Here is a 13,172-nt window from a genome sequence, read left to right on the forward strand (position 1 = left end):
CCCTCCCATATGAAAATGCAGCGCAAGGAACTGCACTCTCATGCCTGCAAATTAAACGCCTCCTAACAATACAGTGTTGGAAAGTGACGGAACTGAGCCAAGAAGAAAAAGGTGCAATGCAGCGTAATGTTCAGGTTGAGGTTTAGGTAGTGGAATCGGGGCTGGCGCTTGCTCAGTTTTGTGAGACTTCCATCTGTGTGAGGAAGACAGCTGCAGCAGAGAGATGGTGATCTAGGAGCCTACCCACGCAGCTAGCTACCTAGCTGTCTACCGGCTGGCCTACCTACCACTGCTTTTTTGGAGCTGACAGGCTGCCACGCAATAAATAAATCATCAAAAAAAAGCTGCAATGCAGTGGGGGTCGCATTCGTGTTCTGTACTCTCAGGCAGCCAGTGCGTGGATAGAAGGCAGCATCTTCTTCCTTTCCCGTTTCTTGTCTCTCTCCGGGGGCTTTAGGAGACGGCAACAACATCAGCTTTCTGACTCCATCCAGACACAGGGTTAGATTGCTATATGGAAGGATGGATGCTTTGATGGATAGGAGGGATTGAGACTGAAAGGGAGGGAAAGTTTTAAAAAGAGGGGCGGGAACAAGAGGAAGCAAAGGGGGGGAGAAGAGCAGGAGGACGTGTAAGGCGAGTGTGTGAATGACAGACGCAGAGCAAAGAGAGAAGAAGGGAAGAGACTCGGGTTGGCAAGAGGAGAGAGACGGAAAGGCCCGAGGGGGATCAGAGCAGCAGGGCCGGAGAGACGAGCAAAAGCGAGGCAGAGAGTGACAGGCTGACGAGGCTCGCGTGCTGGAGAAGTAGAAGAAGCAACACCGGCAGGAGGAGGAAGAGGGAGTGAACGAGGGAGAATTTGAATGTGTGAGGCAGACGTGGACTGAAGCCATCGTCAGCTCATGGTCCTGGAGCACAGACACGGGAGAGGAGGAATAGGAGGAGAACGAGAGACACAGACGGAAAAGGAGAGGAGAAGGAACGGGAAAGTGGAAAGCTGGTCAGCAGTTGTTCCTTTAGATCAGACAATGATGGGGCTGTACTACCAAGCTATGCTACCGGTGAGTTCGCATCTCAAGCAAGAGCTTCTTTCTCTCAAGTGGCTTTTTAGTATCGCGAGGGCCAAACTAGCAAAACAAGATACAATGTAAATGATTTTTGTTGTTGTTATTTATTTATTTTAATTTGGCGTGATGAAGCAGTAATTGCTTTGCTGTTCATGGTGTGGCCTGCTCTGGTTAGCTGTGTCTTGGCCCAGGTAAGGCCTTTTTCAGATAGTTGGCAGAGCATCAGGCCGACAGCAGGGCTTGTCCCTGCAGCTCTGCTCATTTCACTTTTTTTTAACTCTTTGCACCCATCTGTGATTGTTTTGATAGAAACGAAATAATTTTTTTTTCTTTCCATTAACCATACAGCATTTTGTCCTGGTGACACTGAAGTGCCGACGATACACAGGAGCAAAGCGTGTGCTTGCAGGGTATCAGCACACTTGCATTAATAGTTACTTAACACCACAGATTATAATGTTTATACAGTTGATGTGTTGTGCGCAAGGCTGCTCTTAACATATGGTGGGCGTGTCTGTGCTACTTTAGCTCAAAGACAGCCTCAGGATGAGAGCTGTTCTCTGGCTCTGTTCTAGCATGTCCTGCTCTCTGGTCTTGGGTTCCTTTGGGCCTCAAGGCGGGTGTCGGGAATTGGGGGAGATGTCTGTGAGGCACACGCGTGCAGACGCGAAGTAGCAACTGCTGCTTGGATTGCCTGTGCTGACATGTATGTACATTGGGCACTGCGAGCCTTCTCCATGCTGACTGCACACAGTGTCAGATTATATTCCATATGGATGTGTGTCTGTGTGTGCGTCGTGTCGTGTCATGTCACTTGCAGAGGGGTGGAGGCTGAGATTTTCTTCAAGCTGTCCATGCGGTTTAAACTTCATCTTTGGATTGAGGAAGACAGGTGCTGAAGCACAGTTGTTACTTTATACACACACACACACACACACACACACACACACACTCTGCAGTTCCTGGAGTACTTTACTAGCACCCCCTCCTTTTCTAATGGCAAAACTCAACTCTATGCATTTTAACCCTTCATAGGTCCACAGCATAATCTGTGTATTCTTAATAGCTACAGTAACAGTAGCTACTACAGAGTTAATACTGTCAACTTCATAGAGTAGGACGACATTTGTAGTGTGGGAAAAAGCAGCATGTCTTTTGTTTTTAATCACAGAGGAAGTCGTTTTGCATTATGAGAATAACATGGAGATGTTAAGAATGAGGTCAACTTGTTTGAGGTGACTTTAGTTTGAAAATGTCAACTTTTTATTTTGACATTTCTTCTTTCTGTTGTTTCAAAATCATCATCATCATCAACTTTATCAACTAAAAATGAAAAAAAAAACTTTAGTAATTTTTTTTCCAGTTCAACTTCAGTCTGCAAATGTCAAATTAAATTTTTGACATTTCGCAAAATTCAAAATAAAGATAAACTCCTTCCTAAACTTCCTTCCCTTGCTTTTCCCTGACCTTTTCTCAGTTAATATGTCATTTGTACTCGTGTAAAATTCAGTACTGACGTTGTAGTTTTTCCAAATTTATTCAGTGACTGCAAAGTTGTGCTAACCTATACATTTTTCTTTAAAAGCTCTTAAAAAAACCATTACAGTAAAGACGCTACTACTAACCCTGCTGCTGTTCACACCAAGGCAGTGCGAGAGCCAACCTTTTATGGTCATTGAGGCTGAATGTAAATACAGACCTCTGCTGTGTTACTGTGCACATATGATGACACAGTGACTGCATATAAGACTCCCAAAAACCAGTGAAGGTTCTTCTCCCTCCAGACCTCCAAAACGTCATGATCAACTCTCATTTTCCCACATGAGCCGTCTCTTTCTCCCCCCCGTGTTTCTGCTGTTTTTTTCTTTCCCCCCCTCCTCTGTTAATCTTTGCTTTGCAAGCTTGCGCAGCTGTGAGGCAAACACGTTATTCGTCTTTTAAAGAGAGTATTGCCAAATGGAGACTTGAGGTAATGACTTGAAGGGTGTGAGAGCAGGGGGGGGCCGTGCCTTAGTCCCATGTGGGAATGCACTTTGAAGGTGACACATCACCAGTCACACCGGCTTCTGCAAAATTTATGGCAATGCTCTCTATTTTTGGTGACACGTCTCTATAGCATACTGTGGATAAACATCAGCTAGTGACCGCAGTGCAGTTGATGAAATACTAAAGGTTTGCCATAGCAAGACTTAGCTTCAGTTAGAATTTGTCACTGACTGGATCTGACTAGCTTGATGGTGCATTTGGTGGAAAATACGCTTCATTTCTCGGATTCTGTTTTGCCAGCGGGGCACCTTATCTGGTGATGGTGGTTCGAGCCACGAGAGTCAACTGATCAGCGTGTGGATTAGACTTTGTTCAGTCTGTTCGTTCCCTACACGCTGGGCAGCTAACGCGAGCTAGCCAGCAGGTATCTGCAGATATGAGGCTGATGTCAACAAACACAAACAGCAGGAGCAGATGAATTAGGCAGCAGACTTTGTTCTTACTGTGTCAAAACTAGACTGGTCTATAGTTGTTCGAGCCTGCATTTGAAAACTGTGCAAAATGATGAAAAGCTTCCAAGCTCTCCAGCTGTTTTGCTCATGTAGGCCCAAAAATATGTTTATGTCTTAGTTTATTGAGCATGCAGGGAAAAAGATCAAACTTGAATCAAAATTTAAATTTGGTGATGATTTGTTTGCAGCTGTATTGCCCGGCCGTGCGTCGTGTTAGTCGAGGCATTTAATTGGCAGCCCGTTTTTGCATTGCACACTGGACACGATCATGTGACTGTGCAGGCTCTGTCACAGCAGCACATGGTCCCCCAACTTGGCTGCTTATGTGCCAGTCCTAAAACGTCTTCTGTTTGCAAGAGAGTACTCAGTTAGTGCCATGCAGCGACAGATCTTCAGGGAAATTGGAGGGGATTCACACCCAAGTCTTTAATCCTCTGGGTTCTGTGTGCATGTTTGTCTGTGGGAGACAGCTGCCTGTGTGTGTGCTGAGAGTATTACAGTACAACAGCAGACAGTTTATTCTAGGTAGTTGCATGCTTAGCTTTATTCATTATTGTTATCCTTTTTGATTATGGGTGTTTCTTTGTGCTTTGCAAGTCTCAAAATAGAAACTTCCAGAGAAAACTAATTTCCCAATTTTACAGAGGGACACACATCGTGCATGTTACCAAAATAAACACTGAGCCAGAGTCCTCCATATTGGTGGTCTAATGCACTGTGTGAAACTGCTCCACCTGAGGGTTAACTGTTCTCCCACCGCCTGTAAAAGCCACCGTGATGCTGTCCGACACTAATGCTGCTGCTCTAAATGCCATTGCCCGAGGCCTGTGCGATGCGGGTTGAGGTGTGAAAGCACTCCGCATGTTACCTCACAGCAAATACGTGCACACAGAACAAGAAGCCGAAATGTATGCGGTACTGTATCTCCTAGGTTACCTTCCCCTGCATGATAAACAGCAGTGTAACACTGGGTGTCTGCACACACACCATACCCTAGCTTACACTGCAGCAGGAAGTCAGTGCTGCTGGGCTTTTACATTTCATCATCTTCTGCAAAAGGTATGGCAGCAGGGAACGAATGGTCCATCTTGTAGCATTTTTCAGTGTTGGCAATCTAAGATTTATCCAAGAGTAGATTAAGATTTTCGATTTCTGAACTTATGTGATTTTTAGATTTTTATTGGTCCTTTTAATGTTTGCAAATTGTCAGTGATCGAGGTTTAACAGATGATTTTACTGCTGAATGCTCTGTAAATCGGTTGAAATGAACGAGTCGGGAGGCTTTAATTTTTTAAGTGTTAAGTGCAGCGATGAGCTGAGTGCCATAATGACATAAAAGTCAGCATACTTCTTAGAAATATTGTTATTATGATTTGGAAATTGGTGAAATGCATAATGCAGCAGATCACATGTCAGGCTGCAAATGGGCAGATTAAGTGTTTGGACTGAATTATCATGCAGTAGAAAGATTGCAGACAGTGTGCAGCGAATTTGGACACATTAACCTGAAATTGGCATCCAAGTTCCTCACTGAAATATATCAGTGTTGTTCTCCATTTTTGGCTTCTTTCTTAAGGGTCCACACAGTAAATCATCTGCTTTCATCTCATCCTGTTCTTCCATCCTTTGTCTTTTCCCAACAGTGGCATATTTTCCACTGACCTGCTGCTTCAACCGATTTGATACGGAAAGGTCATTCTTCACGATCCGCATTTTTGGTCTGGCACAGATTTTTAGGCTGGACGCCCGCCCTGATGCAACCCTCCCAATTTATCTGAGCTTGGGACCAACGCTGGCTCGAGGCCTCCATGGGTTTCACTGGAATATCTCAATGAGGGATTTAATGAAATTTTATGGTTTATATTTTAATTTAAACTGCTCTTGAAATTGCTCATAATATTAAATATTTTTGGAAAAATATTATTAAATCATTATAAAATCATATTATAGCCTCAGTCGCTGCTGTGGGACTTTAACATAGCTTTCATCATTAATTATTCTGCAGTTCTGTTGATGCTTTGTTAAAAAAAAAAAAATGAAATCCCTGTTATAATTTCATCCGAGCCAAAAGTTGGTTTGCAAATGTATTTTTTTCTGATCAATAGTTTAAACCCTTTAATATCAACTCACTGTCATTATTGACAATTAAAACATCAAATCCAGTCATCTAAATAAATGGAACCTAATAACCCGTTATTACTATTATTGAGGAGTAATTGATTGTCACGATAATTATTGTGATTCATTTTTCGACCTTCATATAATTGACCAAATACTCAGACGGTGATGGTTTTACTTCAGCACAGCGATGGTGCTCCAGCTGCTCTTTATCAACTGTCATAAAAACACTGACAGTCTTGCACGTGATGCATTATTGTATGCGCAGGCCAACTTACTGCACAACACACTGCCGATATTGACTGTTGCAGTTTTTCTAAAGGAAAACAATTTTGGTTGGTTATTTTTAGGACACATCGCCCAAAGTGAGTGCGAGTGTTTGAGAGAAGTCTGTGTGATTATGGTAATGATACTGATGATGATGTTGATCAGAGCTGTCAAAAACCGACAGGCTGCATGTCACAGATCTCAGCGGAGCTGCGGAGCCGCTGACACTGACAGACAGCGTGGGGTTAGTCTGTAGTTCATACAGCGGGTTAGGTATTTGGTTTATGTTAATTTTTTATTTTAAACGAGTGGAAATCGACACCACCTCAGCTTGGATATCTCCCTGATCCCCAACCGTCATCATTACTCAGTTAATTAGCTTAGTTTTTCCCAACTTGACAACTCTTTGGAGTTTGTTATTTTTTCCTCCTTAGCAACAACTAGCCATCGAGCATGGGGTCACTCTCTGCACCTCTCTGTTAGTCATCTCTGTGCAGTTTTTGGAAGAGAAAAGCAAAAAGGCACATGTGCAATGTTGTTCTAGTAGTTTGTTACCAAAATGGAGGCAGTGCAATTTGTGATATTAATAAAAGACTTTTTTTTAGGCTGTGTCTAATTTTAAAACAGTTGTAAAAATAGCAAAGCTGCGTGTGGTCATTTTTGTCAGACGACGTTGTGGTTATAAAACCAGAGTCCTTAAGAGAAAATGCCTTTTAATTAAATATAAAGTTGTGTGTCCTGCTTTCATCGTCTTCAGCAGCACCCCACCCACTGCTCTCCCACTCAAGAGCTCCAACCAAAGCATTAAATATTCGCCGTTGATCACTCCGGAAGCTCCTGACAGCCTTAACAGGAGTCGGTGGTTAAGGCTAACCTACGAGCTGCTTCTGATTACAGTTATAGCTGCAGCATATGGAACGGGAGCTTCGACTTAAGGTTCTGTGTTGAGGCACTTTTGTTGCCAGATATCTATCTATGTGTCCTCTGGATGTGAGCCAGTGCACTATGGATGTACCTCTAAATGACAACTGGCGCACATTCAAGAGAGAGAGGCAGCGTCTGCATAGAGGCAGCTGTATAAGGAGATGGGGCTGTGGCCTGTTTGATGGACATATCAGTGCAGTTGGGGCTTTGAGTGACTGGAGAGGAGAGAGAGCCAGTGGGTTTGAAAGAAGGCGAAAAAATATGGCCCTCTTGCTTTCATCAAGCGTGGCAGGCAAGAATGGAGGGAGGGAAGAGAGGGAAGGGTGGGTGGACGGGGGAGATAAACACAGGCACACTGACTTCAGCTGAAGGGAAAGGAAAAATAGATGGACTGCAGTTGGAGAAGAATCTGTGAGTAGTATTTCTGCCTCCAGCCAGACAACTTAGTAGATAGTTGCAATAGACAAATTGTCATGAATTTTTCAGCATCATCACAATTTGGGTGTTGACTCTGTGGCTGGTGTCAACACCTAAGGTGACCCCCCCCCGCCAGAATCCTCTGTGTGTATGTAAAAACACAGTCTCAGGTCTCTCAAGTAAATCGCCCACTGTGTGTTTTGGGATGAATATGTCGTGGTTTCTTATTTGCGATATCAGGTTTTAATTTTGTGAGCTTTTCAGCTGATACTTGAAGCTACTCTGTTTTCACCTTTGCTCAGATTGCTTTTCATGACACTTTAATAAGAAGCATATCCTGTTTAATCTTATCTTACAGCGTCAAAATTCTTCCTTTGGAAAGTTTTTCTTGAAACCAGACGTAACTCTAATGCAGTGTCTCATTATTTCCTATAATTCCTCTCTCCCCGCTAAGTCCCCCTTTCATTTTTCCACGGTTTTCTTTTTCCTTTCCCCCCTCTCTCCTTTTTTCAGTATGTGACGCTGCCATGTAGGGCAGCACTGCTCCTTAGTCAGCGGGTCGGGAATGCCTGTGTCACCCTAACACTGTAGTCTTATCCAGTCTGATCTGGATCCAGTGACAGCTTTATTCCTTGTCCTGTTTATTAGTTCATTTATTTATCCAATAATTCATTTAAAAAAACTGTATCTTTCAATTTGGTATCTGAGTCCACAAACATGGTCATAAGCACTCTGTTTGTTTTGTTAAGCCTCAGCAGCAGGATGATGAATGGTACAATACTTCAAGATGCTTTTTTTCGTATAACTAATTATGCTACAAGCAGGCGGCGGCATTAGAAGAGGTCATCTGGTCCATTGTTTGGTTGATATGCTCTCATCAGACCAAATTAATATTGGTCTGCCATTACTGTGGATTTATGCTTCAGCCGGAAATCTACGCCGTAGCTACTGCTGGAAATAGTCAGTGTGGCTGTGTTTTGTGAGAACAGATGATCAAAAAGTCAAGTGTAAACTTTTGCACATCACAGCTCAGCAAACAACAAAACCTATCATGCAAAAGCACTCAGCTAACCTGTCAGTGTTGTTCTACCAATGTTTGTGTGAAAGGCTCAAGGCTTTCAGTGTAAACGCACCAGGATTGGTTTATTTGAATGTTTGGACTCTCGCATGCAGCCACAGCTTCACCGAGCCCCGCTGTCTGTTAGTAGCAGCAGGTCCACAGCAGCCCAAACTGGATGTGAAGCTTGGTTTCTCAACAACGTGGAAAAATAGTTAGGGATTCCCTTTAAAATAACAATAGCTTTTATGAGTATTTATAGTAATGTAGACTAAAAAGAATTACTCCCCCTCTCACAAAAGCAGTTCATTGGTTGCCGAGTAGGTGTGACTGTCTTTGGCTGACTACGGCAGCTTGAGTTGTTAGCATTGCATAAATGCACGTAGTCCAGTTTTTTCAGGCCCGATCTAATTCCCCTTTCCTCTTTGCTATGTTGTCACTCTTTCCTTTCTCCACTCAGTCTTCCTCCTTTCTGCACTATGAGTGTGTTTTTGTGACTCAGCCATGGGTCGGGATATGCCTGAAGAACACACCCTTTGGTGGCTTAACACAGGCTACTGCACGTTTATGAGCTCACATGCCCTAACAAGAACGCTTAAGCTTTGATTTAACATAGCCAGGCTAAGGCCCAGCTAATGAATTTTAATGGCGCGTTATCTCTTTTTGAACAGGTTTTTGATGGGCCGTCTTTATCACAAGGTGACAAAGACCGTAGTTGGATGCAAAACACACAGTTTTCTTTTTTCCTTTTCCCCTAACATGCATTTCCTGCAGTCAGAACAGTAGTGGACGAGTTCCCCAGATTTTTCCAGCCTGTTTGTGGATTACGCAGTCTCCTCTGATTCCTCCACTATCAGCTGGGCTCAGACTCCAGGAAGCTGCTTGTGTTGCAGATGGGCCTTTTAGCCTCGGTTGACTGTTTACAGCCACTGCGGCTGTGACTGCAGAAGAACAGTAAGCAGTCGGGCTATAGGATTAGAGAAAGGGAAAGAGCCCATTTGCTTTGCGGCATCTTAGTTACTCTGCCTAATTAAAAAGGCTGTCTGGAGACAGAGTGTCTCTAGGCGTCACCCAGCCCAGATACAGCCCATGGCAGAGACCAGACCAGTGGTTAATGGTGTTGGATGCGGTGTGTCATCCTGCCTAGCTTGGTAGAAAAAAAGCAGCCCTGACCCCAAACTTGATGGCCTTTTTTTTTTTTTTTTTTTTTTTTTTTTAAATAAATCCATCTTTTCTTTCAGCCTACCTACTCATTCTGCTTCTCCCCGTCCATCCTCTACCTTTCTTTTACTCTGGCTTTGCTGTAAATGCCCTTGAGTGTGTGAAATGATTGAAGCAAGCAATAGTGCAGAGTCACCACACACCCAAACACACACAACATAAAGATATATATGTGTGTGTGTTTGTGAGCGTGCTGGAGCAGCAGCAGCAGCTTTAAAGAATCTGTAGGTGATCCTGCTGCTGATACAGAGCCATAGGCAGTGAAGCTCCCGCATCTAATCTGAAGTACAGCTTATCTTCCCAAGTAGTCACACAATGCAGCAGTGTATGTAAATATGTCACAGTTTACATGCCGCTGTTAGTATTTATCTACCGACTTGTCGATCCATCCTAGAAGCATCTTTGTATCTCAAACCTTGTATCAAATTTCGCAACTTAATAATAGATGATCCCCTCCTTATCGGGGTCGCTATTTCAGCTGGCACAGGGCGAGAGGCAGGTCACCAGTCTATTGGGGAGACAACCATTCGCACTCACATTCATACTTAGATTAATCTAACCCCAGTAATAATGACTTGGGACTGTGGAAGGAAGCAGGGCTACCCACAGTCCACATAGAAAGGCTGCAGCTAGATGTTGGGAGTCAAACACAGGACGTTGTTGCTGTGAGGCAGCAGTGCTAACCACTGCGCTACCATACTGCCCTAATAATAGATCTGTTTGCTGTAAATATTTCATGGTCGGCTGACTGAAAACACATGCCTGTCAGAGATATGGAGGTAAAGCGAGGCAGGGAATGAAGCAGTGACTGCGTGGTAAAGGAGAGAGAGAGAGAGGAAGAGAGAGTGAAATTTGATAGGCAGGATTTTAACCCCCTCATTCTCTCTCCGTCAGGGAGCTGCAGTCGCTGTAAAAAGCTCACTGAGAATATATGTTAAGCTGTCTCTGTCTCCCCCTCCCCCTCCTTCCCCCGCTCCCGCAGGGCTCTCAGGATTCGACAGGAGGACAGGAGGGTTTGGTGGCCCCACCCTTTACAGCATTCCCACCTCCACCCCCTCCTCAAAACGGTCTACCAGGAACAGAGTTTGGCCCTGGGGCCATGTTTGGTGCTGGAGGCCAAGGTGCAGCAGAGGTAGGGGCTGGTGCAAATGGAGCCCCCACCTCCACCAACAACAACAGCAGCAATGTAAGCACCACGATTTCATTTCCCTTTGTTTTTTTATTTATATATATATATATATACTTGATACCTTGTAGAGGTGGGCGGACGGATTCAAATATGAATAGTTTGTATAGCAAAAACTGGTATTGGTATCAGATCGATTGATACTATCCTCTAAGTTCAGTGTGTAGTCCACTGAACTGTATTACAACATTTGTGGAAATGAAACCGTGTACCTTAAATATCCATGGAAAATGTCTGAACCTATTTTTTCTATGTTGTCTATTTTTTAATACCCTAAAGCACATTTAAACAACAGACGTTGACCCAGAGTGCTTTAGAGACGGGCACATTTATACTTCACGTCTCCAAAAAAAACCCAGTTTCAAAATACATGAATACATGAAAAGCTGAGAGGTGTGTTTTGTTGACTAATTATTATAGAAAATTAAAAACACAGTGATTTAGTGATCATTAAAATGTGTTCAGAATTTACAAGTTGATAATGATTCATCTCATAAACCACGACACGCTGTGCTGCCACAATAATATTAACTCTCTCAAATCTGAGGTAACAGTGGGTGCCTGCTCAGTTTTTGGCATTCCTCAGCAGACTTCATTACCAACACCTGACGGTTAGTTGACTTTCCTCTAACAGCAGTAAAATAATCGTCAGGTGATTTTAGTTTTAATAGCAAGGAGCTACGGATCTAAATTCCCATGTTGTGTTTATATTAGCTTAGCTTGAATGTCAACAGCCAAATCTAATAAAATAAAAACATCTCACTGCATTTGCTAAAAGTCAATATGATCACATTGCCTCCCTAAAGATACTGGCATGAAATGAGCATTCATCTCATCTTCATCTGATCAAACTGAGACATTTCTGTTTTAATCTTTTTCGCTTTATATTAGGGCTGCTCAATTAATCGAATTTTAATCACGATTACGATCTGGGCTTTCAACGATCATTAAAAATGACTGAGCCGATTATTAGCCCCTCCCTCATTCTTTACTCTCGCGCTGCTCCATGTGGCAAATCAAGCGCACTGCTCTGCATTTCGAACACGCGTCACAACAATTAAGAGGACCCGAGGGAAGCTCGGAAAGCTAAGCAGAAGTTATTTGGACAGGAGAGTGACTGCCGTTGGTTGAAAAGAGAGGTAAAAAAAAAAAAAACTTAAGTGGTGTGGAAACATTATGGCTTCGCGGAGTCAGACGTGGATCAAGTAGACACAGTGTGTAAACTTTGCTATGGTGTCGTAGCTGCACCACAGAGCAACACTGCAAAGTTCACATTTTTCATTTATTTCTTATATTGCAAACATTTGCACTGTTATCAGTATTTGCACACTATTTTATATTATTTTTTAAAGTCATTATTCAATACATTGTTATTGTTAAACCTTTAAAGCCGGTCAGAGCAGCACGCTCGTTTTGTGTAACTATTTTTAAATCCCTGTAGAACCTGAACGCTAAGCTAGCACAATAAATTTTTTTCCATATGAAACCAGAGGAGTTGTACTTACTTCTTATGCCATCAGCTTGTCCTCGGTCACGGTTTCCTTCCACATATAGCTTTGCAAAAATTGCATAAAAAGAGCTTGCAGGAACAAAAACATAATATTCCAGAAACACTTTGCCGATCCGATCAGCTGTTCTTAACACTTCCCACATTGAAAAAGACATCAACGTGAACTATCGCAAGTGACGTCATTTTTGCGGAAAATGTAGTTTACTTGTAGGCCTTAGAATTGCACTGCTGGAAATAGTTTATTTTGATGCACATGCACATTCTTTGCAAATTTGCATCATAGGATTGTTTTTTTGTTTTTCCTGCAGTATATAAAAATTGCTGTATCTCCAAAAATAAAACTATGAAGACACTCAAAATAAATTTCCTGTTGTTGTAAACTATTTTTTGCAACTTTTTTGTATTTAAAGTTTTGAGGGATAAACCTCTTAAATTTCTCCAAGTAGAAATATATGTAAAAACAAAAACGATTTTCAATTTTTTTGTAGTTTATTGCACTTTTTTGCAATTAATGTAGTTACTATGGACTTAATGCATACACATTATTAAAATATGGGCTATAACAGTTGTATTGATGTATAGCAACTTGAAATGCTCCCACAAATGGCACTACAGCATGTAAAAAAATAATATAAGCTCTGGCGGACGAAATAAATATCGTCAAATAATCGTGATCTCAATTTCAGTGAAAATAATCGCGATTATCATTTTTGCCATAATCGAGCAGCCCTACTTTATATGCAGATGCAAAAAACTGTGCTTTTACTTGGAGTCTAAACTTTTAGACTGCAGGATATGTGAATTTGGGTGACTCCTTTCTACAAACTTTTAATTACGAACAAACCTGAACGCATCCTGTGTAGACAGGCATAAGAGCGAGGCTGCCGGCAAAACTGTGTGGACGCAC

The 13,172-nt window shown here is 42.5% G+C and overlaps 1 protein-coding gene across 7 annotated transcripts in view; it reads left to right on the plus strand.

Moving 5' to 3' along the window:
* Positions 1-13,172, plus strand: part of LOC147332084 (RNA binding protein fox-1 homolog 2-like) — a 52,052-nt gene that overhangs the window by 16,024 nt on the left and 22,856 nt on the right. For 6 of the 7 annotated variants that reach the window (XR_015128763.1, XM_086288483.1, XM_086288482.1 and 3 more), the window contains one exon: positions 10,552-10,755. Coding sequence is in view for 6 of the 7 variants with exons in the window: in XM_086288483.1 (XP_086144609.1) it covers positions 10,552-10,755 (204 nt within the window). In the remaining variant the exon portion in view is untranslated. Of the gene's footprint in view, positions 1-627; positions 1,062-10,551; positions 10,756-13,172 lie in introns of those variants that run through there. The other variant, XM_086288486.1, reaches the window with a different exon arrangement.

This window comes from Aulonocara sp. 'chitande type north' Nkhata Bay, linkage group LG4 (assembly GCF_057382095.1).
Source record: "Aulonocara sp. 'chitande type north' Nkhata Bay isolate Kocher_YH1m ecotype deep benthic linkage group LG4, A_spYH_male_GT1.1, whole genome shotgun sequence".
Taxonomy (NCBI): Eukaryota; Metazoa; Chordata; class Actinopteri; order Cichliformes; family Cichlidae; genus Aulonocara; species Aulonocara sp. 'chitande type north' Nkhata Bay.